The sequence below is a fragment of the Hoplias malabaricus genome, chromosome 1 (assembly GCF_029633855.1).
Source record: "Hoplias malabaricus isolate fHopMal1 chromosome 1, fHopMal1.hap1, whole genome shotgun sequence".
NCBI lineage: Eukaryota > Metazoa > Chordata > Actinopteri > Characiformes > Erythrinidae > Hoplias > Hoplias malabaricus.
Window position 1 is genome coordinate 37154200 of NC_089800.1, and position 27438 is coordinate 37181637.

The 27438-nt window shown below is 36.9% G+C and overlaps 1 protein-coding gene across 1 annotated transcript in view; it reads left to right on the forward strand.

Annotated features, from left to right (window-relative positions):
• LOC136709147 (calcium-activated chloride channel regulator 4-like) overlaps positions 1-25639 on the forward strand; it is a 43517-nt gene extending 17878 nt beyond the window's left edge. The window contains exons 2-15 of the mRNA XM_066684173.1: positions 2607-2758; positions 3118-3252; positions 3382-3532; positions 3703-3811; positions 3906-4068; positions 6255-6485; positions 8811-9038; positions 9230-9410; positions 9578-9684; positions 10447-10662; positions 13101-13371; positions 13469-13633; positions 21861-22088; positions 24387-25639. Coding sequence (XP_066540270.1) covers positions 2609-2758; positions 3118-3252; positions 3382-3532; positions 3703-3811; positions 3906-4068; positions 6255-6485; positions 8811-9038; positions 9230-9410; positions 9578-9684; positions 10447-10662; positions 13101-13371; positions 13469-13633; positions 21861-22088; positions 24387-24778 — 2727 coding nt within the window. The 5' untranslated portion in view covers positions 2607-2608 and the 3' untranslated portion in view covers positions 24779-25639. The remainder of the gene's footprint in view (positions 1-2606; positions 2759-3117; positions 3253-3381; positions 3533-3702; positions 3812-3905; positions 4069-6254; positions 6486-8810; positions 9039-9229; positions 9411-9577; positions 9685-10446; positions 10663-13100; positions 13372-13468; positions 13634-21860; positions 22089-24386) is intronic.
• The last annotated feature ends 1799 nt before the right edge of the window (positions 25640-27438 follow it).

A 27438-nucleotide genomic window follows, 5' to 3' on the forward strand; every position in this document is an offset into this window, starting at 1 on the left:
CAGAATTTCTTAAGCATAGTTTTATTGCTATTAAATATCATATTTGATGTTACATGCTATTTGGTAAATGTAACCTATGTATATGACTTGGGTAAATGTACTAAAACTGTTGTTTATTATGGTTGGTTTGCTTGAAAACCTTTTGCTATGATTCTGAATATAACAACATGGTTAATAGAGCTGATGTAAAAATCTGCCAAATGAAAATGTACAGGCTTGCTACTGGAAATGTCAAAAAAATAAATGGTACAGTTTAGCTTGTTTGAAGAAATATATATATATATATATATATATATATATATATATATATATAAAAGCCTTGATACCTATTTTGCAGTGGCGGATGCTGGTCTTTCAAGGAGGGGAAGCTTAATTTCGGTCTACATCATAAAATGTGTTGGTTTATTTATACGTAAATTCTACCCTCCGTTCCTTTTTAAGAAAATGATCTTTGACCCTGTCGTACCAACATGGCATCTTTTCCAGGCACTTGACTAGTGTCCTCTCAATGGCCAGCAGAGATAGGCTGCTTAAACGGCCTTGGCCCATGTGAAATGTGTCCGCCTGTGCTCCCACGGATCTTTACACGGATCGCTGATTTGCTCATTTCGCTGTCTCAGATCATCCAATCATCATGCAGAAGCTGAGCGTCCGGGCCAACCGAGGCCAGCCCACTGCCCCATAGACCCCCAGAGACGCTGAGCGTCTGATGGGCGGGACAAAGCCCAGCATTTATCCAATGACTCATCTCGTTTCGCTGCACTTCGCTGCTTCGGTATTGAACTGTTTAAAGCACTGTGAATCTGCGTGAATGATTGAGAGGAAAGCCGTGTCTTTACCAGTGATAAGAAGCTGATTTTGAACAAAAGTTGAGCGCGTTGTAGTGCATATTTATTCTATGACATGTACACACAACAGTATATATTTAATCACTTATTTCTTTACATTTTACACAAGCTTCCCTTGCACTCTTGGAGCAATTGCCTTTGCTATTGTGCACAATTTGTTTCAAAAGTGGCTGTATTATGGCACATTTTCTCACGTCTCTACCGTGGCAGGCATTTGAGTTAGACCTAGCTCTTCAGAAAATTATTTTAGGTTTCCATGAAGCCTGGATGAGTATTTGAAAGAAATATCATTTAGTAAAAATGGTATGACACCAGAAGTGTTAGCCATAAAATTTTAGTTTTTTTTTTGTTTGTTTGTTTTTTAGTTTTTTAGGGCTTCCATAGAGGGGATTTTTGTGGGTCTGTTTGTGTGTCTGTGTTGTGTCTGAGTCTCATTAGATATAAGCTTTAAAAATAGCAATATTTCAACATTTTATTAGGACAAAGTCACACCTACAGTGCTTGCCAAAATAATTACAACTTATGACTGTACGATATTGGAGTAGGAAGAAGGCATAGCTTTTACAAGCATTCATAAATATACCAATATATACTATTACAAATTACAATACTTGAAAATATTAAGAATTTGACTTATTATTGACTTATTTATTTGTTACACACTAAGCATATAAATATATTTAAAGTGTACTTACAGAGTTGCAGAAATAACATATGACTAGTAAGCTATAATTAGTAATGATTTAATTACAAATTAGTGGTTCCAAAATGGCACACTTCTTATTTCACAAGGGCTGAGCACTATATTTTCTAGTTTACTTTTAGTATATTTGCAGGGTCCTCCCCACCCCCACCCAGCAGTGATTTGTATCAAAGATTGGTAAATGGGGATCACAGAGGTATACATAAAATGGTTGGTATTTGACTCTACTTTGCAGACTGTGGTTACAACCCCAGGTTGAACAGGAACAACATGCTATACCAGTAGTGCTTAGTCAAGATTCCTGATAATACATTGTCCTTCTAATGCTGTAAATATAATGCAAATGATAAGACAGTCTGAGATAGAAGAAGTTGGTGGCCATGAATTGTCCCTTTCCATTAGTCTAATGCTCTTTGTATTGTTGTATGCTACTCTATGCTATTAAAGTTGTGACGGAAATTGGTTTATATAAATGATTCATAATCAATATAGATATTTAATCAGCAATGACCACGCATGCTTGTGTAAACTGAAATTGTTTTATTCCTAATTCTCTGTGTGAGACCGCAGACTTATGTGTGTGTGTTTCAAATAACATATCGACGCTTTCCGTTCAATCAACTCCCTTTGTCTCCAGACCAAGGAGGTAGAGAGGGAGGCACAGGCCACGTCTGGAAATGTGTTAGAAATACAGGAGATAGGGGAAAACAAATGGTGGAAAACTCTGAGTTTTGGGAACAAGATACAGCGAAAGATGACTGAAATGTAAAAGAGCGAACAGATGGTGTACTTCAAAGGGTTTTCCATGTATAAAAAGACGCTGATCAAAAATGGTCAGCAGAGAGGTGAAAAAAAGTGTTGCGCTCACGTCCCTCTCTCACGTTAATTTATAAATGCTGTCTCAGTTGATGACGACTCAGAGACTCAAAGAGCACAAAGTTCAGATTTTTCCAGACCACCCCTGCTAAGATCCAAATATTGGATTACTTAGATTAAAGGTAATATAACCTGCAAAATTAACCTTATCCCCTGGGCTTCTTTTTTTTGTTTTGCAGTCATGGTCACAATCTTTGCTTTGGTGCTGCTGCTCTTCAATACACTGAGACCAATTACAGGAATAAAGCTGGATGGAAATGGATATACTGATATTATTGTAGCCATCAACCCAGCTGTGCCCGAAAATGAAGCCCTTATTAATCAAACTAAGGTGTTTTTTCATACATTTATTTATTTATTTATTTATTCCAAACTTCAAGTACCTTAAAAGTGTAGGTTAAATTAGTTGCAATTTAAATCTTTTGTAAAAAATACTAAAGCATCTATAAGTAATATTCTGTGATCTTAGACTAATAAAGTGTGACTAGGCTGAAGTCTTTAGCTCTTCCAACTGAACATTAAAATACAGCCAATGATTGCACTTAAAAAATGTGCAAAGGAATGCAAATTATTTAAGGTTTCTTTTAGAACTATATGTGAAATGGTGTGTTAACATGCACGTGTGAAATTCCAAAATTATACTTTCATGTTTTTCCCTGCAAGTTTGAAAAGATTTCTCTTTTTCAATAGGAAATGATTACTAGTGCTTCTGAGTTCCTGTTTCAAGCATTAGACAATATTGTGTTCTACAAGGAGGTGAAAATAATTGTACCACCAAACTGGAGAGGAAAATATGAAAGAGCAAGAAGAGAAACATATGATAAGGTATTAAAGATGTAGTCAGTTAACTTTTCAGTATTTCTTTTGCATTTATTTGATTAATGTCATTATGTTTGTGATGTGTTTTTTGGTACTTTATATTAAAATAAAAAAAATATGTAATGCCATTTTTAGGCCAACATAATCATTGATTACCCAAACCCACTGTATGGTGATGAACCATATACTAAACAGATAAAAGGTTGTGGAGAAGAAGGTGAGCACATTCACTTCACTCCAGACTTCCTCCTAAAGGATCATTTTGTCAACAGCTATGGGCCTAGAGGTATGTGCTAAATCATATGTTTCGAAAATAGTTCCAGAAAAGCACAAGTCTTTAAAAATATTCATTAGGGCAAAACCATCATGATGTTGCCAGCTTTACACAAATTCATGTGAACATAAATTGAGGCCTGTTTTGTATTTTAAATATGAAAACACATGTTTCATTTTTAGGAAGGGTTTTTGTGCATGAATGGGCTCACCTCAGATGGGGAGTATTCGATGAATATAATGAGAAAGTGCCATTTTACCTTACTAAAGACTCCAAGATTCAAGCTACAAGGTCATTTAACTGAATTTTTTTTGTTCTAATCTGCATAAAATCTATTTTACATGCGTATACATATGTATTTTACATATGTATTTGTTTACCTCAGATGTGTTGGGGAGATAAAAGGCAGGCACTATGAAGTGATCGACGGAGAATATTTACATTGCCGTTCTGATGATGCAGGGCTGCCCTCTAAAGATTGTCAGTTCTTTCCAGACAAAGAGCAACAGATACATGCCTCAATAATGTACATGCAAAGTTTGGACTCTGTAAGTTCTGAGTATTGTTTTACATTTAACTGTTATTTATATAATAAATATGAGAGTATACAGACATAAGTCCCATAGAACACAAGTTAACTACCTAGAATCACTGTGATACCCCTGGGGTGGGGTGTTGGGGGGGTGGGGGGGTTAAGATACATAATGAGCAGGCCAAACTTGTAATAGTTTTACTTTATTTTGTTTTGTTCAATAAAAAATTGCAGTTTTGTATGGATTATGAATGAGCCCCTTTGACATGCAGAGAATATATTTCACTCACTGGGCTCTATTTCTGTGGCTGTGCTCCAGTGGCCAAAATGTATTTAATGTAAGTTGCAGACATAGTTTTGGCAATCTGGTAATTTGATGGACAGAAAAACCTTGTATATGACATGGTGGGTGTCACAGCTCAGCCAGTTAAAGTCTGTCAACACAATTGTTTTGGAGCCAATTTTAGCAGTAAAAAAAAAAACTTAAAAAGAGAAAACAAAACAAACAAACAAACAAAAAAAAACTATAGAGTATCTGCGATTTCAGACTTGTTATAAGTGCAAATGCAAGGATATCATAGTAGGTTCCACACTTTAAACCAGTTCATAATGCTGTATCCAACATCTCATTACACACTACTATATACATTTCTTTGTTGTAACAATGCTTCTTGGCAATAATTCTTATACAGTTGGAAGGCATGTTTCACTTTTTTGGTACCACATTTGTAAGGAACATGTATTTGTGGGAGCAGTAGACCTGAGTATGTGGGTTACACCCAAGAAAAATTTACCAAATCCGCTCTGCCTATGTCAAACAGCTTTTTTTGTGTGATGGTGTGAGGCGGCATCTCCCTCACTGGAAAAACAAGGCTTCTCATCATTCGAGGCAGACACAATGCAGAGAGATATTGAGAAATTCTGCAACCAGTGGTAATCCCATATCTCCACAGTCCAGGACCGAACTCTATCCTCCAAGGTGACAACACTTGCCACCACAGAGCACTGATTACCAGAGACAACCTCCAGAATTTGGGAGTGGAAAGGGTGGATTGGACTGCCAGCTCCTGACCTCAACCCCATTGTGGGATCAGCTTGGGCATGCTGTTCCTGCCACAGTGACCAACACAACCACGTTGGCTGACTTGAGACAAATGCTGGTTGAAGAATGGGATGCCATCCCACAGCAGTGTGTGACCAGGCTGTTGACGAGCATTAAGATGTGGTGCCAGGCTGTTGTGGCTGTGTTCTTCCACATGCTACTGAGGCTTCCTGTTTGTTAAATTAATACGTTGTTACATTGCCAATATGTCTTGTTTTGTCAAACTTCAATCATCTTGTTCACCACACACCAAACGAGTCAATGGCAGAATAAGCTGTTTGACATTGGCAGAGAGGATTTGGTGAATTTTTCATGGACGCAACCCACATACAAAGCTTTACTGCTCATCCCAAAAATGCATTTTCCTTACAAATGTGACACCATTTAAAAGGGAAATTAACAGGCTTTCCAACAGTATAAGATTTATTGCCAAAAAGCATTGTTACAACAAAGAAGTAATATACAAACACAATTGTCCTTATTTTTTGTGCTATGTTTATCTGCAATTCCTGAAAGTTCTTTTGGCCAGAGTGCACAGGTGTGGTCTCAAGCACATGGCTGTGGGGTGTTCTTGCTTTTCAAAGAGTGGAGAGCAGTTGCGCACAAGCATCCAACAGCTTTTTTTTTTTATTATTGTTCATAATGTTAATAAGATCTGGCACCTCTCGTATTTGGAGTGTGCGTGTTCCAGAACATATTCAAGTGAATCTGTGTATTTATGCAGAAGCATATAGTCCCTTATGACCCACCACCCAATCCATGTATAGCAAGATTTGTTCACATCACACACATTGTCACTGCACTCTGTCACTGACACACCTTATCTTCTGAAGGGGATGAGAAGATTAACTCTAATTAGATATTGACTAGCCACACCTGTTTGTCAAGTATTCACTCTGAGCCTGCCTCTTTCTGGGATTGTTTTGCTCTGTGGCAAATTTTTAAAACCACACCAGTCACTGCATTAAAAGATTTTGTTCTGCCATGGCTAGATGTGCCAGATATGCAACTGAATTCCATATTTATATCAATTAAAATATAGCCCGTAATTTCTTGATTTCTATGAAAAGCCCTGTCTAACATCCTAACTCCCTTTGTAGGTGAAAGCATTTTGTAGTATAAAGGATCACAATTCGGATGCCCCAAACATGCAGAACCAGAAATGTGACTACAAATCAACACGTACAGTGATTTTTCAGGATTCTGTAGACAGTGACTCATTTCAGACTTTAAAACCTCTACAATCTCCCCCACCACACCCAACATTCAAGGTAATCCAGCGGCAAAATCAAGTCATCTGCCTCATCCTAGATGTCTCTGGAAGCATGCAGGTATGTTAAACTGCAACAGAATTTGAATCAAGTTCAAATGTGTTTTAGAAGAGTGAAAAAGCTCTGAAAAATCTGACCTTTCTGCAAATTTCATCTGTTTTTTTTTTTTTTTTTACTTTATAGTTAACTTTCCATTTATTTCTGAATAACAATGAGAAAGTCTCGAATATACAATACCTTTAGACTTTTGTGATATAGTGTATTTTGAATTCATGAGAGAATTTGGAATAAGGATATTTGTTAGCTCAGCAGCAATTGTTATTTCACCATGTGCAACTAAAAATAATTTAATAGTAAAATTTGATCGTCATCAAGTCTTCTATAATATTTTTCAAATAAAATTACATTTAATATTCAGATGATGTAAAATTGGGTGGCACGGAGGTGCAGCAGGTAGTTTCGCAATCATGCAGTTCTAGGGACCTGGAGGTTGTGGGTTCAAGTCTCGCTCCGAGTGACTGTGTTCTCCCCGTGTCTTTGTGGGTTTCCTCTGGTTTCCTCCCACGGGCCAAAAACACACGTTGGTAGGTGGATTAGTGACTCAAAAGTGTCTGAGTGTGTGTGTTGCCCTGTGAAGGACTGGTGCCCCCTCCAGGGTGTATTCCTGCCTTGCGCCCCATGATTCCAGGTAGGCTCTGGACCAATTGCGTCCCTGAACTGGATAAGCGGTTACAGATGATGAATGAATGAATGAATGAATGAATGAATGAATAATTTAAAAGTAGGAAAAATATAATATGTATTTATGTGTGCATGTATTTTATAATATTTATTTTAAGTTCATGAGGCATTTTGAGAATCGACATAGAGGTGCACCTCATCAAGTTAATTTATTTCAGTGTCTCTCATCTACCTCTTGATAATACCCCATAGATTATTTATGGGGTTTAAGTCAGGCAAGTTTGCTGGCCAATCAAGCACAGTGATACTGTGGTTATTAAACCAGGTACTGGTACTTTTGGCAGTGTGGACAGGTGCCAAATCATGGCTCCTCAAACAATCACTGTAGAAATTTCATGCTAGACCTTCAGCAGCTTGGATAGTGAGCCTCTCCACATTTTCTCCAGACTCTGGGATCTTGATTTCCAAATGAAATGCAAAATTTACTTTCAACTGAAAATACTTTGGACACTGAGCAACAGTCCAGTCCTTTTTCTCTTGGTCCAGGTAGGACGCTTCTGGGATTGTCTCTGGGTCATGAGTAGATTGACAGAAGGAATGCGACAGTTGTAGCCCATGTCCTGGACATTTCTGTGTGTGGTGCTTGAAGCACTGACTCCAGCAGCAGTCCACTCCTTGTGAATCTCCCCCAAAGTTTTGAATGGCCTTTTCTTGACAATGCATTCAAGGCTTTGGTTCTCCCTGTTGCTTGTGCACCTTTTTCTGCCACACTCCGTTAATATGCTTGGATAGAGCAGGAGTGTGTCAATGACTGCCTTCTGGACATGTCATCAGCAGTCTCCCCATGAGTGTGTAGCCTACTGAACCAGACTAAGGGACAATTTTAAAGGCTTAGGAAACCTTTGCAGGTGATTTTTGGGTTTTCATTAGCTGTAAGCCAATAATCATCAATGTTAAAGTAAATAAATGCATGATTTAAAATACTCTGTTTGTATTAAATCTGAATCTCACTTTCAAATATGAATTTCACTTTTGAAATTAACTACTGGAATAAATTAACTTTTGTTGATATTCTAATTTATTGAGATGCACCTGTACAATAGTCTTAAAGTAAAAAGTGCAATTTATTCAAATGCTACAATGAAACATAACATTTATCAAGTAACATATATATATATATATATAGTATTTATAGTATGGTTGCAAAGCCATTCTGCCAACTAACTTCTCTGCTAAGAGTGATACCCAGTGGAAAAATGCCAACATACATGTATTTAATGATGATGATGATTAATGAGTTGATTCCCCAAAAATATGTTCTTCAATTCCAGAGCATTGTCCCATTGTTGTTCAATTCCAACCCTGTCCCAAATAGAGCAATAAACCCTTTGGTACTCCTCAAAGACTACTCTTTTGATGTCAATAACATACAGACTTGCAGGGCAAAAGACAGTGGTTTGGTTTAAATGCATACATTTTGGACAGTATTATGTACAGGTGCCTGGTCAAATACTTTGTCTAAAATTGAGCCCATAATGTGCCTCAGTTATATTCACACTTTAATGTCTTTCTTTCCACAGTGTCACACAACTGTAAACATTTCAAACCCATTCTAATTTGTCCTTAAATAAATCATCATAAATCTCTAGGAAAGGTAATTTAAGCTTTTTCTAATATCTTTTTTCTTTATCAACTTTTATAAAGGGTGAGAGGATACTTCGACTACAGCAAGCTGCTTCAATATTCCTGAGTGAGATTGTGGATGAAGGAGCATATGTGGGAATTGTCAAGTTCAGTACAAATGCATTTATTGTAAGCTCACTGACAAAAATTGAGGGTAAACCATCAAGAAAACAATTAATTAGTATGCTGCAATCTGCAAGTGCAAATGGATACACCAACATGTGTAAAGGACTTGACATTGGTTTGAAGGTAAGACACAAGCATGTGCAAAATGTGCATTTTAGCTTGTCCTATATCATTTTATCATATTTATATTGTACTCAACAAAATTATTTGGCCAATCTGGGCATTTGGGAGAGGTTGGCAAATGGGAGTGACAGTAAAGTCTTAATCTGAATTGGATATTTTTCTTTTATATTTTATTCTCTTTATTATCTTAGGTGCTTAAGCAAGATGATGAAAACACAGTAGGAGATTATATTATTTTTCTGACGGATGGAGAAGCCACTGATAATGTTCAGGATTGTTTAGAGTCAGCTGTGGACAGCGGTGTCATAATTAACACCATTGCATTTGGTCCAGAAGCCTCAGATGTACTGAAAACCATGGCAAATGAAACAGGTAGAATAATGTCAGAGTAATGAGTGAAAATGTGTCATTTATTAGAGGGTTTTTAATTTAAGGCTTTGGAGATTTTAAGCTCAGAGCTTTAATAACTTGGATTAGAAATATAATTCTAAATCTAAAATAATTTTATAATTTAAAAATTGTATTATGTGTTTAATTAGGTGGAAAGTACATTGTAGCTGGTCAGAGTTTGCTTTCCACCCAACTTGTGGATGCCTTTTCTTCATTCACAATGTCAGATGGAGATCCCTCCAAAGAGACAGTTCAGGTGAGCTACACACATTTGTGAAAGTATATGGTCACTTATAAAGATTCAAACTAAGAAAGTTAAGTCAGCAGGAGTTGAGCCATTCTGTACAGTTTTAAATGTTCTTTTCCTCAACATATTTGATCTAGTTTATTATCTTTGTTAGTCCATCTCTACAAGATCATTTGCTCTTTTGATGTGTTGTTTAATGGCTCAAAATAGCTTAATAACAATCTCAAGAAATATATAGTGCAGACAATCTGTAGTATTATTGGAACTGTTGCCATTTTGCTTTTGCTGCCTTCAAAAAGTCACTTCTTGTGATAGGTCATGCACGCAGTAATAGCGCACAGGTGTATGTTCTAGTGATTGCACTGTTTTTTGGAATGTTTTTGTAAAGTGTTCAGCTCTCACTGGAGCTTGATTAAGGTTATAAGATGACAATGGCTTATCAGGACATGAGCTGAAAATCTCTGGAATACAGTATGCACATGGTTATCTGGTCATTCCATCCACAAATGAATTAGACCAGCGAAACTGTAAAATGTATCATGGAGAGCATTACGAAACAGAATATATATATATATGTGTGTGTGTGTGTGTGTGTGTGTGTGTGTGTGTGTGTGATTAATTAATTAAACCATGAAATATCCTTGATATGTTAATGTGAACACATTTTATCTGATTCTGTCCTGCCACTGGTCTTGGTTTTACTGAGTCTGCTGGTGCTTAATGATAGTGATGCTGCATCTAAATTATATTGTGTCTTTTTTTTCTTAACAGCTTGTGAGCACTGGAAGTATCACTACTGATTGGTTCAATGGCACACTGCAAATTGATAGCACTGTAGGAAACAGCACAACCTTTACAATACTTTATCAAACAAGTACCCCTACTTTGTACATAGAGGCACCAAGTGGTTCAGTGTATGGTCAGAGCCATATCACTGACAATGCAGCAACAAAAACAGTCACTTTAAATGTTCCTGGAACTGCAGAGGTATGACAACATTTAAGAAAATCAACATTTAACTTCGTTTCACTAATAATTAACATACAGTGTGTGCAGAATTATTAGGCAAGTTGTTTTGAGAGGCTTCTTTTTACTATTGAACAACAACTTTGTTCTCAAAGTTCAACCCAAAGTATCAACCCAAAATATCAAAGCTTAATATTTTTGGAAGTTGGAGTGGGTTTTTTTTTAAATTTGGCTATCTTAGGAGGATATCTGTTTGTGCAGAATTATTAGGCAACTTAATAAAACCAAATTTATACCCATCTCACTTTCACCAGGTATACCAATATAACACAAAATTTAGAAATAAACATTTCTGACATTCAAAAACAAATCAGTGACCAATATAGCCACCTTTCTTTACGATGACACTCAAAAGCCTTCCATCCATAGATTCTGTCAGTTGCTTGATCTGTTTACGATCAACATTGTGTGCAGCAGCCACCACAGCCTCCCAGACAGTGTTCAGAGAGGTGTACTGTTTTCCCTTCCTGTAGATCTCACATTTTATGAGGGACCACAGGTTCTCTATGGGGTTTAGATCAGGCAAACAAGGGAGCCATGTCATTATTTTGTCTTCTTTTAGATCTTTACTGAACAGCCACGCTGTGGAATATTTGGATGCATGTGATGGAGCATTGACCTGCATGAAAATTGTGTTTTTCTTGAACGATACTGACTTCTTCCTGTACCACTGCTTGGAGAAGGTGTCTTCCAGAAACTGGTAGTAGGTCTGGGAGTTAAGCTTCACTCCATCCTCAACCCGAAAAGGTGCCACAAGTCCATCTTTGATGATACCAGCCCATACCAGTACCCCACCTCCACCTTGCTGGTGTGGAGTGGAGCTCTCTGCCCTTTACTGAACCAGCCACTTGTCCATCCATCTGGCCCATCAAGAGTCACTCATTTCATCAGTCCATAATACTTCAGAAAAATCGGTCTTAAGATATTATTTGGCCCAGTCTTGACATTTTATCTTATGTTTCTTGTTCAAAGGTGGTCGTTTTTCAGCCTTCCTTACCTTTGCCATGTCCCTTGTGCTTGTTGATACTCCAGTATTGTTGCAGCTCTGAAATATGGCAAAACTGGTGGCAAATGGCATCTTTGGAGCTTCACGCTTGATTTTCCTCAATTCATGGGCAGTTATTTTGTGCCTTTATTTTCAACATGCTTCTTGTGACCCTGTTGGCTATTTGCCATGAAATGCTTGATTGTTCGGTGATCACACTTCAGAAGTTTGGCAATTTCAAGACTGCATTCCTCTGCAAGACATCTCACAATTTTTGACTTTTCAGAGTCCGTCAAATCTCTCTTCTGACACAATTTGCCAAATAAAAGGAAGTTGCCTAATAATTAAGCACACCTTATATAGGGTGTTGATACTTTCAAGCCTATACAGCTTGGAGTAGGACAACATGTATAAAAAGATGATGTGATCACAATACTAATTTGCCTAATAATTCTGCACAAACTGTATGACTGAAAGGTAACTGAAACATAATCATGGTATCATAATAATCCAATAAATACTGCTCCAATACATTTGTACTGTATAAAAATAGGTGTAAATAGAATGAGATATCCATCTCCTAGACATGTCTGAAAAATATTGCACATTTTGTTACTAAGTCAATGATTTCAATTGATAAACAATGTTAATTGAACTAAACACTCACAGGTTAACTAGAGCATCAGAGTGAGCAAAGGCTCTTGCTTTAGAAATTGGAGAGGTTAAAAGATTCCAAAACCAGCCGGTAGCACCATCAGCCATGGCTCTAATATGCCTAATCTGGTCTGGGCTCTTGAGCTAAGCAGTGCTGGGTTGATGGTATGGTGTTGATGGTATTTTGAAGTTTGTAGATGTTTTACAGCTCCCCTTCAGGCTAGACCTATTAAATGGATTGATATTATATTTAGATTTTGAGATATCTGTGCATTTTTCAGTTAACATGTTTATGTTTTTTATCAATACATGAGTATGTAAAAGTTATTTTAACTAGAACTTAAACATATTAATGACTGGTGGTGTATATACAGTGGGAAAAATCATTATTTGATCCCCTTCTAATTAAGTTTACACCCTTACAAAGACATGGACAGTCTATAATTGTTAAGGTAGGTTTATTGTAACAGAGAATAACTGTTACTGTAACTGTAAACAGAATAACAAAAGAAAAACATAAAAAATTAATTAATTAAAAATGATAAATTTGTATTTCATTATGTGAAATAAGTGTTTGATCCCCTCCCAACCAGCAAGAAGTCTGACCCCACAGAACCGTGGGTGCCAATGAGGCCCATAAATTAATCCTGTCCCTTTAAGAAAGTCAAAGAATCAAATACTTATCTTACCCACTGTACCATTAAAACATGAGAGTTCTTGACTTAAGTGTATTGTTTGTTTTCCATTTTGAAAATGGCAGCCTGGAACCTGGAAATATAGCTTCCTCAACAGAGAACCAACTGCTCAGACCATAACTTTAACAGTAACCAGTCGAGCAGCCCGTGATGATGTACCTCCAATCACAGTTAAGACTGCTACAAAAAAAACAACCAGTGATGGAAGTGAACTCCTGGTTGTGTTTGCTGAAGTCAGTCAGAATTACTTGCCTGTGCTGGGGGCAAATGTCTTGGCCACCCTGAAGTCAGATACAAGGCAAAAAGAAGTTTTACAGCTCCTTGATAATGGAGCAGGTACCACTTATGAATTTTTTTTTTCCTTCATTACAATAAAAACATGGCAACCAATATTAAATGTCGTATATATAAAACAAGAACTCATCTTTTACAGGAGCTGATGAATTTAAAGACGATGGCATCTATTCTAGATATTTTACAAAATTAATGACTGCAAAATACAGTCTGAAGGTGCAGGTGGTACAACAGGGTGGAGAAAGAAATCTTTCACCAAGCACACACAGTGGTGCGCTGTATGTCCCTGGATATATTGTAAATGGTAAGGATACTTGGTATACTTGTGAGGTTAGAATACAATCACTATAAATGTTATCAATGCTTAAATGTTGTTAGAACAGTTAGGACATACAGTTATGGACAAATTTATTGGTACACTTTTATAGCTCATTCATTAATGAATGACCTCAGATTGTTTACTGTATCACTGTGTTGAATAACCTATACTTGTAACAACACTCTGTAAATGTTTTCCCCTTCTTGGATTTCAGCTGCAGGTAACCAGTATAGTGTTTTTATTTAATAATGCACCAAATGTTTTTAGTGGGTAACTGGTCTAGACTAGTTCAGCACCCAGATTCTTTTACTAACAAGCCATGCTGTGGTAGAATTTGTAGAATCTGGATTGGCGTTGTCTTTCTAAAATAAGCAAGACCTTCCCAGAAAAAGACATTGGGTGCTGGATGGGTGATTGTTGCTATAAAAACCACAATTAATTTTTCAGCATTACTGGTGCCTTTACATATGTGCAAGTTACCAATGCCATGAGCACAATGGCAATCGCAAACTACGGTGTCAGATCCAACGCAAAAATTAGTGGAAAGCACATTGAGTGAGGAATAAAATATTTTGCTCAATGAAAATTCCACTTATGCAAGGAAAAAACTCCTTTAAATGCAAAATGGTGTATGGTGTAGCGTAAGATGATTATGGCTTAATTTATCTAGTAAGTAATTAGACTTTTGGAATTTTTAATCTTCAGAAATTTGGTTGACTAATTTACCAGCAGTGTTGGGGTAGTTACTCAAAAAAAAGGCTTCCATTACTGATACCTCACTACTTAACTAAAATTGTGATGGAATTCTTTTACCCGTTACATCATGGAAAATGTAATCTCAAACCTCATTACTTTTATTGAAGATATGTAATAACAGGCTCCTCCCCTCAGGCCTGTATACAGTACCAGTCAAAAGTTTGGACACATCATCTTATTAGTCATTGGTGGAATAGGGCTATTCACAGTTCTAAAAATTAACTCTTGATGAGGCAAAAGCTGTTCCTTCATAGTTTTAAGTTTTCCATATTCATTTACAATGTAGAAAATAATAATAAAAAAATAAAACCATTGACTGGGATGTCCAAACTTTTGACTGGTACTATACATTCACAATATGTGGAAAATGGGCCCAAACAGCCCATCATCTCTCCTGACCTTTATTCAATTAGACCTTCATCCTAATTCCCTCCCCTTTGTGGTTTTGCTGCACCCTGCCTCTTCCTTTACAGCCTGTCCTCACGTGCTGCGGACCTTCATCCCAACCCCTTCAACGCCCCCTGCCTCCAAATTCACAGCTTGGGCTCTGTCCTCAGAAGCTGCTGTAGATGTTCATCCTTATGTCCACCCCTTCACAAACAAGCAGCCCCCGCTGTCTACTATATACCTCACACTGTCCACTCTCTCCTGACGTGGATCTTACTCACTTACTTTCCTGCTGCGGATCTTAATTCATTTTACTTAACTTGGCAGCCACGCTGCTTGCAGCTTCTAACTTTCAAGCTAGTGCCACTTTGGACCTTCGTCCATATCTCTCCCCTAGCAACCGCAACGCACCCTGCCTTCTATGACCCTGCCTGTCATCCCTCTAGATCACCCTTCCATTTCTCATTTCTCTCCATGCTACTGGAAAGGCACCATCATGGCATAACCTGCCAAATAAAAAATCTCAATTCATTAATGTTGCTCCTCTGTAATATTTGACTTCCCACTGGCCTGATTATCTTAGCTGTCTTAAGATCAACTCTCATAGAGTCATCGCATTGAGCAACCACTATCCCTTTATCACTGTGGCACTTTGAGGACTCAAATTACCAGTCACGCCATCCCCCTTCATGCTAGAATTGTTGTCATCATCATAATGAATAAAGGACATTCAATTTATTCATCTTAATGCTATTCCTCTACCGTCTCACATGGCACTCATTCATGAGTCAGTTTATTAAAGGTAGTCCATTTTGTTGACTCACTAACCCCTTTTCACTCACCTAATCATGATCCAGGACACCTACTAAACCCTCGACCAAACTACCTCTCAACCTGACCATGCTGTAGAACTTAATGACTAGCATTTCTGTCGTTTTGGGATACGGCTTCATACACATTCATAAGCCACCCTGAACTCCTTCCCAAAACATACCCTCCCTGTTCACCTCCCTGGTTATGTGCAAGATTTAGTATAACAGTTAAATGGTCTGAGGAGCCAAGGTGGGGGCGAGGGGCTGCTCTCAATGCATCCTTTATGTTGGTGTAGACCAAATGTAGTGTGTTTATGCCTCTGGTTGCACAATCCTCATGCTGATGGAAGTTTGGAAGAACCGTCTTCATATTGGCGTGGTTAAAATCCCCAGCAACGATAAAAAAGCATTCAGGATGCGCTGATTTCAACTCGCTGATAATCTGGTAGAGAACACTCACAGCCTCCTTTATATTTGCACTAGGAGGCATGTCAACAGCAGTGATTGAAACTAGGGTAAGATCTCTGGGCAGATAGAATGGTCTGCAATTTACAAGCAGTGGATTGAGACAAACAGCCCCTCCTTGAGTTCCTGTCGGCACGGAATGTAGTTAGCCCCTCGATGCCAACATCATTGTCTGGAATAAATAAGTTAATGATAATAATTATAAATTTTATTTATATAACATCTTTCATATATTAAAAATGCAGCTCAAAGGGCTGTACAATACAGAATTAAATTAGAAGGTAAAAACAAAACATAATGTATATGCAAAATTTAGTAAATAACATAAAAAATAATAATCAATACAAGATCAGAGCATAATGAAAGACAAAACAGATCACTCAAATCAAGGGGAAATAATAAAGAACATAAAACTGAACAAAATAAGAATCATAATGAAATATAATTGAAAAAAGAGCATCACTGGAAGAATATATAATAAAATAAAATACAATAAAATATAATAAAAATAAATAAATGAAATTTTAAAAAAAAGATACTAACATGAGATAGAGTAGGATGGGTGGAGCATGTATATGGATACACCTTAATAAAATGGGAATGGCTGGTGATATTAACTTGTATTAACTTATTAACTGTTTGTGGAACAGGGAGGGGGAAAACTTTTCAAGATGGGTGGTGACCATGGCGGCCATTTTGAGTTTGGCCATTTTGGATCCAACCTTTGTTTTTTCAATGGGAGGAGGGTCATGTGACACATCAAACTTCACAAGAAAAACATTGGAGTGCTTGGTTTTAATGTAACTTTATTCTTTCATGAGTTATTTACAAGTTTTGTCTTTGTTTACAGCCATTGACATGTCGCAGAGGTTAACACGTGAGGAGCAGATAGAAATTGTGTTGATGTCTGGTGAACGCAGTACATTTAGCAAACTGCTTGCCAAGTTTTGTGAAACTGGTTCAGTGTTGATTTGCCAAAATATGGATGCATGAAAACTGTCACTAACGAAGAAACATCAGTGGCTGTCCTAGCTTCATTCAGCAAGAGCCCACAGCGTAGCACTTGCCGCATGTCACTAAAGAGTGGCATCAGTTGAACATCCCTTCGGCAGATATTAGCTACTCACAAATGGCACCCTTACAAACTCCAGCTGCTGCAGCATCTCAACGAGGATGACCCAGATCGGCACACTGAATTTGCAGAATGGGCAAAACAAAAATTGGAACAGGACCCTCAGTTTACACCGAAGATTTTGTTCAGTGATGAGGCAAACTTTTATGTGAATGGTGAAGTTAACAAATAAAACCACCGCTATTGGTCTGACACTAATCCACATTGGATAAATCCCTCCAAGACTGTTGGAACAAATAAATTGATGATATGGTGTGGTATATGGGGTACAAATATAGTGGGGCCATTCTTCATCAATGGAAACCTCAAGGCCACTGGATATGCGAAATTGCTACATAATGGTGTGTTTCCCTCTCTATGCACTGAAGCTGGCACATTACCTGAGTTTTCCTAGCAAGATGGTGCACCACCACATTATGGGTGTGAGGTCTGAGCATTCCTAGATGGACAGTTTCCTGGAAAGTGGATTGGTCATCGAATGGCCCCCAAGGTCTCCCAATCTGACCCCCTTAGACTTTTATCATCTGAATGCAATTGTCAATGCTGTGAAGATACGAGATGTGCAGCACCTGAAACTACGGATACTGGAAGCCTGTGCTAGCATTTCTCCTGCGGTGTTGCTATCAGTGTGTGAAGAGTGGGAGAAGAGGGTTGCATTGACAATCCAATACAATGGGCAGCACTTTGAACACATTTTATAAGTGGTCAGAAACTTGTAAATAACTCATGAAAGAATAAAGTTACATTAAAACCACTGTTAAAGCTCACCATTGTTTTTCTTGTGAAAGTCCCAGTAAGTTTGATGTGTCACATGACCCTCTTCATATTGAAAAAAATAACAAAATGGCCGACTTCAAATTGGCCACCATGGTCACCTTCCATCTTGAAAAGTTTCCCCCCCTCCCATATACTAATGTGCCACAAACAGGAAATTAATATCACCAACCATTCCCATTTTATTAAGGTGTATCCATATAAATGGCCCACCCTGTATTAAAGAGGAATGTGTTAAATAGTAGCATAGGTCATGAAGGCTGCTTCCCCAATTTTATTTTAGGGGGACTTAGGGATATTTAACAGGCTTGCTATAAAGGGACTGAGGGCTTGTGATGGGACATAAAATGACAAAGACTCTGTGATATACAAGGGTGCTAAATCAGATTTATTTGTATAGAGCTTTTTACAACAGATTTTGTCACAGAGCAGCTTCACACAATTCCGGTAAGGCAAAGTTTTGACATAAAATGTAAAAATGTAAAGAATGTAAAAATGTAAAAATCCCCAGGTGAGCAAGCCAAGGGCGACAGTGGCAAGAAAAAACTCCCTCAGCTGAGGAAGAAACCTCGTGAGGAACCAAGGCTCACAATGGGTGACCTATCCCTCCGCTCCACCATCAACAAACCAGATTCCCTGTGTCCATGGACCCCCTGGATCTACCGCCTTTATATATGGGGGAGCAATAACTACCAAAAGCTAAACTAAACAAATGAGTTTTTAGCCTAATGGCCTATGTGGTTTAAAATTTAAATCAGAATTTTAAATTACACCCAAGACATGTTTCTGTCAGAATTTTTGTGCAGCAGTCTCTCATCTCTTGATATGTAGTGAATTCCATCTGTAAATTCTCTATTTTGTTCTCCAAAGAGTGAACGTTGGAGGTTGGAGAGAAAGATGGATAGAAGCGGTGTTCTGTAAGAGTTAGCTTCTGTGTAGTCATGGTTACAAAGCTGAAGTTGCTAAATGCACATAATTCTAGCAACTGCTGACGATTGTATACTAACCCACTGTCAGTTTTCAGAGGGTGTATGACTGTGCAAAAATAAATCTAGTTGAACAAGCAGAAATGGAATTATAATTATGTGATTAAAATGGCATATATATCATTAATTACCAGCACCTCCAGGAGGCAGCTCCCCCCTATATACTAGATATTACTTCTGCGCTATTAGATGAAGAATTTTGTAAAACAATAACTTTCATCTGAATGATAATACTTTGTGTTAACATATCTTTTAGGTGGCGCAGCAGGTAGTGTCGCAGTCACACAGCTCCAGGGACCTGGAGGTTGTGGGTTCGTTTCCCGCTCCGGGTGACTGTCTGTGAGGAGTTTGGTGTGTTCTCCCCGTGTCCGCGTGGGTTTCCTCTGGGTGCTTCGGTTTCCTCCCACAGCCCAAAAACACACGTTGGTTGATGGATCGGCAACTCATAAGTGTCCATAGGTGTGTGTGTGTGTGTGTGTGTGTTGCCCTGTGAAGGACTGGCGCCCCCTCCAGGGTGTATTACTGCCTTGCGCCCAATGATTCCAGGTAGGCTCTGGACCTACCACAACCCTGAATTGGATAAGCGGCTACAGATAATAAATGAATGAATATCTTTTATATTGCACTCTAATTAATCATTCTAAAATGAAATTAGTTTGTCCTACGTAACCTTGAATTCATGCATTTATATACAGAATGCTTATAATATACATATCTATTTGATGCAGATATGTATTCTGTAAATTATTTTACAATACAGCTTTTCTCATAGGATTTGATAGCTTTCAGATGTCATTATTTGTGCCCAAATGTGGTAAAATTATTTTGGTCATGATGGCAAAGGAAGGATTCCAAGACGTACTTAGTACATAGACTCAAACATTGGGTTGGAGTTTGGCCTCCATACCAAGGGTGAATCTACTTACAGCCAGGAAGTTCAATTAAATTAGAGTCGTTGCCTCAAAGTTTTACTTCTATGTTTCCATATTTGGAAGCTTAAATATAGTCCAGTGATGCATGAAGGTATGGGCTTGAAGAAATCCTCCGACCTCTGAACCCTGAAAGTTTTGGAACAAGAGCTGTGGCCTAAGACAATTTGGCCCTTGGTTCACCAAAGGATGCCAATCCAGCAACAGGGAATGGCACAGGCTCCTACAGAGTGGTTGGTTGTGTCTCTGACCAAAGCTCTGAGAAGAAGAGAAATAGAGGATGGCCGCCGCTACAAAGTTTAAATATGATTAATTTAGGGTGAGCAATGTAAGGACATTGCTTTCCATGTACAAAAAATGGCTAAATTAAATACATTAAAAAATCTTATATAGATAGTATGATAAACTGATATGTATAAATATTATTGACTACTTATTAAAGTGACCATTTTATGTGTTAAATTTGACTTATTATTAAAAACCATGTTGCAACTGTAGATTTGCCTGCCAAATTAGATCAAATAAATTCTACAGAAGAATCATTTTATAGTTCGTAATAGGATGATAATCTCAACTTAAATCTGATCATTTCATTGGCTAAAAATTAGAAATGACAATTTTATGAATCACTAAACTTTACTTTGAAATTAAGGGTGTTCATTTAACTGTGTTTTGGTGAAAGATGGCAGGCTTAACCATAGGTCTGATTAGTCTCATGTGCACAAGATTTTTCCTCATATGAACAGTTGTCTTTTTGTACACAAGCAGGTTTTTTTCTTTCACAATGTCTTTCCTCATGTTAGAATAATTTCCTTGCTTTTTCCTTTGCTTGAGTGGGGTTCCCCATTCATGATTTTTTCAATGGATTTGGTGCCATACCCACCATGGATGCTGGCTTTTGGATTGTGCACTTTTTCACTTTGCGTCAGTCTATTTTAAATGAGCTTGGGCCCAGAGGAGAAGCAGAATTTCTGGGTAATGTTTATATGTGGTTTCTTCTTTGCATTAGTTAGTTTTAGCTTGCTTTCATGGATGAAGTAGTGAACTGTTTTCACAAACAATGGTTTTGTTGAGTGTTTGAGCCTTTGAAGTGATTTTAAGCACTAAATCATTTTTGCTTTTTATTGCAGTGTTTAATGCATTTGAATGGTTCAAACCTATTTCTTGAGCATCATTTTTGGTCTGTTTTGACCATGCTAGTCAGAATTAGGATGTGGATAATATCCAGTAATTAAATTAAATTTAAACAAGGGTGCTATTCTTTATGCTTGCCCTCAGCCTGATGGGGCCAATAAAGGCAAGGGCAAATGCTAAGCTGAATACTGTGGCAGAGATCTCCAGCTCTGCATTGAAGGTGACAATCAGCAGAAAGCACTGAACTCTAAAGCAGGCTGAAGATTTAAATGGCAACCCGTATCTCCATGCTGAGGTACTGAGGCACTGGAAAAACATAAGAAAATGTGAAAGAATGTACTATGTAATAATGCATGCAGAACATTTCTGTGCCCTCGGTGCCTTTCAGTCAACATACAATTTTTTGGAATTCATTATTATGACATAAGGCAAAAAGTTATAGTGGCCATGTACAAAGCAATCTCTTGTCCCTAAGAAAGCAATACAAACAGACATAGACATAGGCACTAACAGAGAATAAGGATTTAATTAACATTTGATGGCTTATTTCTCCCATGATTTGTATTCTAGCATCTTAAAAAATATCTCATGGGTATGTTAACATGACTGGAATCTTTAAAAAGATGTTTACTACAAATGTGGCCACTCATATTTCTGTAATTTGCTTCAAATTAACCTACTGTGTAAAACTAATAGCCCAAAGAATATGAAGCTAGCTAATGTTTGTTTTTCACTTAAAGGCTTGCAGGTTTTCTGAGTAGCTTCTTAAATGAACTATTAATATTTGTGTACACTCTTTTAAATGTAGCATTGTGATGGACATTTTGCTGTTTTCAGGTGAAGTGGTGCCAAACCCTCCAAAGCCTCCAGTAAGTTTGCAATCACCAGATTTTGGTAGCTTCACTAGAACAGCCACTGGAGAGAGCTTTGTGGTGAGTGTGCCCCCAGGAATACCCTCACCAAATTTTCCTCCCAACAAGATCACAGATCTGAGAGCTGAAATGCAGGAGGACACACTGCTACTCAACTGGACAGCTCCTGGGGAGGACTGTGATCAAGGAACAGGTAAATCATAACATTGTATAGGATCACAGGATATCACTTGACATTTGGAGATAAAGCCCTGTGAAGGACTGGCACCCCCTACAGGGTGTATTACGGCCTTGCGCTCAATGATTCCAGGTATGCACTGGACCTACCACAACCCTGAACTTGATAAGCGGTTACAGATAATGAATGAATTTGGAGAGAACATAATGTTTAAGTGACGATACAAAATTTTTGTAGTATGTATAAATATTAGTGCTGTAGAAATGAATGCACTAAAACATGGAAATTTAACAAGTTCAGGATATTTTTAATGCCAATTAATAATTTTGCCATATTTGGCCACAACCTCCCCCCATAAGTCACTATTTGTACTCAGCCCACTGACGTATCAACCATTCTGTTTAGTGATGTAAACGCAGCATTGCTGCTTTTGAGTTGAGAAGGTAGATTTCATTTTATTTATGCTGAAATATGCAGCTCTGGGGTCCTGGGGTTGTGGGTTCGAGCTGTCTGTGACTGTGAGGATTTCCTCCAGGTGCTCCAATTTCCTCCCGCATTCCAAACACGGGAGGTGGCTGGTAGATGGATTGGCTAGTCAAAGAAGCTCTGGTAACCCCCCCCCCCCCCCCCCCCCCAAAATGGCTTTCTTTCAGATATTTAAAAAAATTTTATACTTTGTGTAATAGACTTAACAAATTGTAAATTAAATATCATCAAAACTATATTGAGATATTATAATAAAGTAAAAATGTAAGTTTTATGCAGCCAGTTTGTTATGCCTATTACAATACACATTTATCTCACAAAAATACAAGAATGTACTAGCATTTTATTTTTATTGTTGTGATTACATTTTTGTAAAAATTGATAGACTACAAATATAAATATATTTCTATTGTGTTGATTTTACATTCATTCATATATTTTACATTTACATATCCATTATTAAAATCTACTGTCTTAAGAAGACAATGTGCAGCAAATTGTGTGATAAATTAGTTACCTTCTTTTAACCAGACAACAGTATTAGTATATATTTAGTATTAGTATGTATTTATTTTTTTATTTCACAGTAATACAGCGGAAGGATTAAATCATTTACAAAGCATACAAGCCTCCTGTCTCTTTACACCTATGAAAGCACATCATAATGAAAATCAGATACCTATAGTTTTTCAAATGTGATGTGGACATGTGTCCAGTAAAGTTACTTATGTTTGTTTAATTCTAATGTTTAAGTGATGTTTAAACAAAAATATATCAAGCATTGAATATGTCTCATTTGAGGAAATATTTTTTTTTGTTATTTTACTCAAAAACATAGGGATATCAACATTAATGCTTGACAGCATTAGCTCAGTAACTCATCACAATTCCAACAGTTTTTCCTCCAATATTCACATGAAACCTTAGAATAACAAGAAACAATTAAACCCCATACCCAAAAATTAGGACATTTTGTTAAATGCACTAAAACATTTAATCATATTTAGAAGTCCTTTTAAAGAACTAATTAAAGTACATAAATTATCCAGTTTCTCTCTCTCAAAAAAATTACTGAATTCTGTAAATAGCATAGCTTATTAGCTAATTAGCTAATTTAGTGCAAGCCTGGGGAGCACACAGGGAACTCCCAGCTTGCCTTGAGGCTAGCCATTGACCATTTGGGGACTATTTTAAGGTTATTTTGAAGATTGACTGCATGTTGACCTCTGTTTTTGTGTTTCTTTGTTGAGCTTGGTGCATGTATATTGATATGAGCAGAGCAGTATTCACCTTCAGGGAGGTTTGTATGATGGTGGATAAGGTCTCTGTCAGTTCCAACATACCCCAAGCCCATATACTGCTTTATTTATTTGTGCCTTCACTGCCTGCACTAGTTTTCTTTGTTAGGGCATTTTATTAAAATTGCTTTTGGCAGTATGAATGTGTTTCAATATCCATCTCTGAGCACACCATTATATTAAATGTTTTGAATTCCATTCCAAAACATTTGGGACAGAAGCAAAGTAAGATTAGCAAGTTCACAGATTTTTAATTGCCCCATTTTGAAACCATCAACCATCAGTCCCAAACAATTAAAGTTTAAATTAAATGCAAGGTGCAAGATTTACAAAAGACAATAAAATAGGTCCGTGTGAATATTGGAAAAATGTCATGTTCTTTTGTCAGTAAAATAATAAATTAATATGAATAAATCACTGTTTGTTTTTTTTAATGCAAATTGTGGGAACTCATCTGGAAATGATGTTGTATAACTGATTGTATTCTTTGAGTAAACAGGATATATCTAATACTTCTTTTCTTTTTAAGTTGATTCATATGAAGTCAGATGGAGTGACAGTTTGGAAAAGCTTCAGAATAACTTCAGCAATGCTAATCCAATGAACACATCTGCAATACAGCCCAAACAGGCTGGTTCAAATGAAGAGCATTCATTCTTGCTTGACATCATCCAAAATGGCACCACACTGTTCTTTGCTGTTCGGTCAGAGGACAAGGAGGCAGCAAAATCTGCAGTATCTAACATTGCTCGAGCAACAAAGTTTGTACCAAGACGTTCAGAGATCCAGGAAACTCCAGGCATGAACTTGACTGGTATTGTGGTTTTAGTCTGTGTAATCACAGTGGCATTTTTCATAGCTGCAATAACTACATGGAGACTGAAGAGAAAGAAATGTAGAAGCATACGTATAAGTTACTGATGACCAACAGTTAGTTAACAAAAAAAAAGTCGAAAATTCATTAAAAAAAAAACCAAACATATATTACACAGCTTATTAATTTTAAAACGTTAAACACATGCTTCATTTTAATCCATTTATATGTTATATATGTGACATGTAAGCACATTCCACCACAAATACTAATGTATTATAATTTCATGTGTCTTATTTTAGTCAGTATGCAAGACAAAGCCTATGTGTAATAAATAGTTGACTACAAAAGTTTGTTTAAATATCAAGCCAGATTAAATCAACTTTTTATTATAATTTTTTACCTATATTTTGGCACTTATTACAACTGTTATTGTTGCATATCAGCTTTCAGTCAGATAATAGATTAGTAACATAAACAAACAATCAAACAAACATTAATAAAAAATAATGCAAGATAGAACTGGTGACCAAAATACTGACACCTATATATGAGATCATTTAAAGTTCCTAAAGTCCATTATTTTAAAAAAGTATTTAAACTTATAACTTCAACTGTGTATATGTGTATGCATATATAAATATGTGTATTTATCTGGGAGCATTTTTTTTCCAACAGAAAAAGTCATGTTTGTCATAACATTCCTCAGACAAACACATCTGGTAGATAAAGTAAAAAATAACTCATGGGGGGAATGTCCTTTAATGTGTTTTCTGAAAACAGAGGTCTCTCAGCTGGCAGTGAGACTAGATGAGTAATCTGTGACTCCTCAGCTGTTGTAGGTCTAACTTTAACTCTTGATTGAATTTGATTTTATTCTTGTTTTCTTTCACATTTATTCATTTATAATGATATTATACATTTCATATTATAAAGATATGATACAGACCAGGGGTAATCAGTTAAAATTCAGAGTGGTCCAATTGGTAAAATAAAAGGTTGAAATCCTAATATTTGTGTTTTGTCTTACAGTGGCACTTCACATTGGCATTTATTTGGAACAGCTAACACATAGTGGACAGGATATGGAACATGAAAGACATACATATAAACACAATATATGTTGTTGGTGCATTCTATTCAATGAGAATGTGCATTTCAATGATTATGCGCCGTAATATGGACTTAACATTTCTGAATGACTTGTAGTCAGCTCAGCTCCTTAGCCCTCTACTCAGATGAACGCAAAGGCTAGAGATAAACTTGCTGTTAATTAGGCCTTCTCATATGCATCATAGCTGAATCACATATCGGGCGTCTGTTTGGTGCATTGGTTATGCAGGTTTGGTGGTTGTCTATGTGAATGCATGGTCAAACAGAAAGTATATTTCTAGCCTAAGAGTAAGGAACTAGTTTAGTTCTAAGACCTTGCATGCTCATTTAACTAGCAATTTATGTATTAGTTGTAACTTTTACTCATTTCTGCTGTTTATATTTTGTACTGAGGCTCAAACTATTCTCTGTATGGCGTGTATAAAGTTAATATGTTGAGTAGTTCAGTTAGAAAGCTCAAATGTGTTTATTATTCATCGTTAAGCCTATTGTGATATATAGGAATTCTGCTCCAGATTATTCCTTTAATATGTGATGGATATTCAGAGCACATATGAGATATGTGGAGTTTAACAACTGTAAGTAGTAAGTCTATGAAATATGATTTTTATGTGTAAGTGTTAATTCTGCAATGAATATATGGAAAAGAGGGGAAAAGGATTTAAAAGTGTGTACTGCTTGTAATTGTGTAAAATAGGGTAATGATATTTTAGTTATTGAGTAAATTAATTGATACCTTCTCTGTTTCATTTACAAATTAATTTTTTTCACCCAGAAACCATTGTACGGAGCCCCTAAACTCTTATGGTGGAAAAATATTATTTAGAGACTTAATTTGTTCCTTCAATTTAGTAATTCCTTCCCTCAATTCAGACAGACATGACAGAGGTTATGCTTTAGGATACACTCTCCATTCATTATTTACACCTTATAACCATGCATTAATAGACTAAAATATTAATAGTTCAGGTCAAGGAGGGAGTGAATAAAGGCAGAATTTAACAGGATTTCATTTGTTTTTAACTGAGCAAGTTTGGCCCATCATGCTTTCAGCTGGAGGTGGGACAGTGGGCTCCTGTTGAGCGGCACATATCTGCAGCCAAAATCACATCTCACATTCTCAAGGTAGTTATTCAATAAAATCCAGTTTCACGTCTCCATCTGAATGTGCCACAACAATCTTGCTCTGTTAAAAATGAATAGAGCCCCATATGATTCACTCCCTCCTTCAATTGAACTGTTAATGTTTTAGTCTATAAAAAGTGGTTGCAATGTGTAAATAAGGAATGAACAGTAGAGATCAAACGTGTGTCCAAACGCATAGCCTTTGTCTGAAAAGCCTTGTTAACTGAGAGAACGGATTAGTAAATTGATGGAGCAAATTACTAAATTGAGGGAATGGATTATTAAATTGAGGGAATGGATTACTAAACCTTCCTCCTGTGTTAGCTTTCTGTTACCATCTCTTATGTTAATGGGTCGGTTTTGAATCTTAAATCAGCCATAAGACCCCCTAAAACAATTCATTATCAGCCCATTTGTTTCTTACCCCTTGTTTAACTTGTTAGGCTTCCTTATCCATGAAAGGATTGGTTTTAATTTTTAATTGTTGCAGACTGTAAACTGGAGATTTACACTCTACAAAACAAAAACT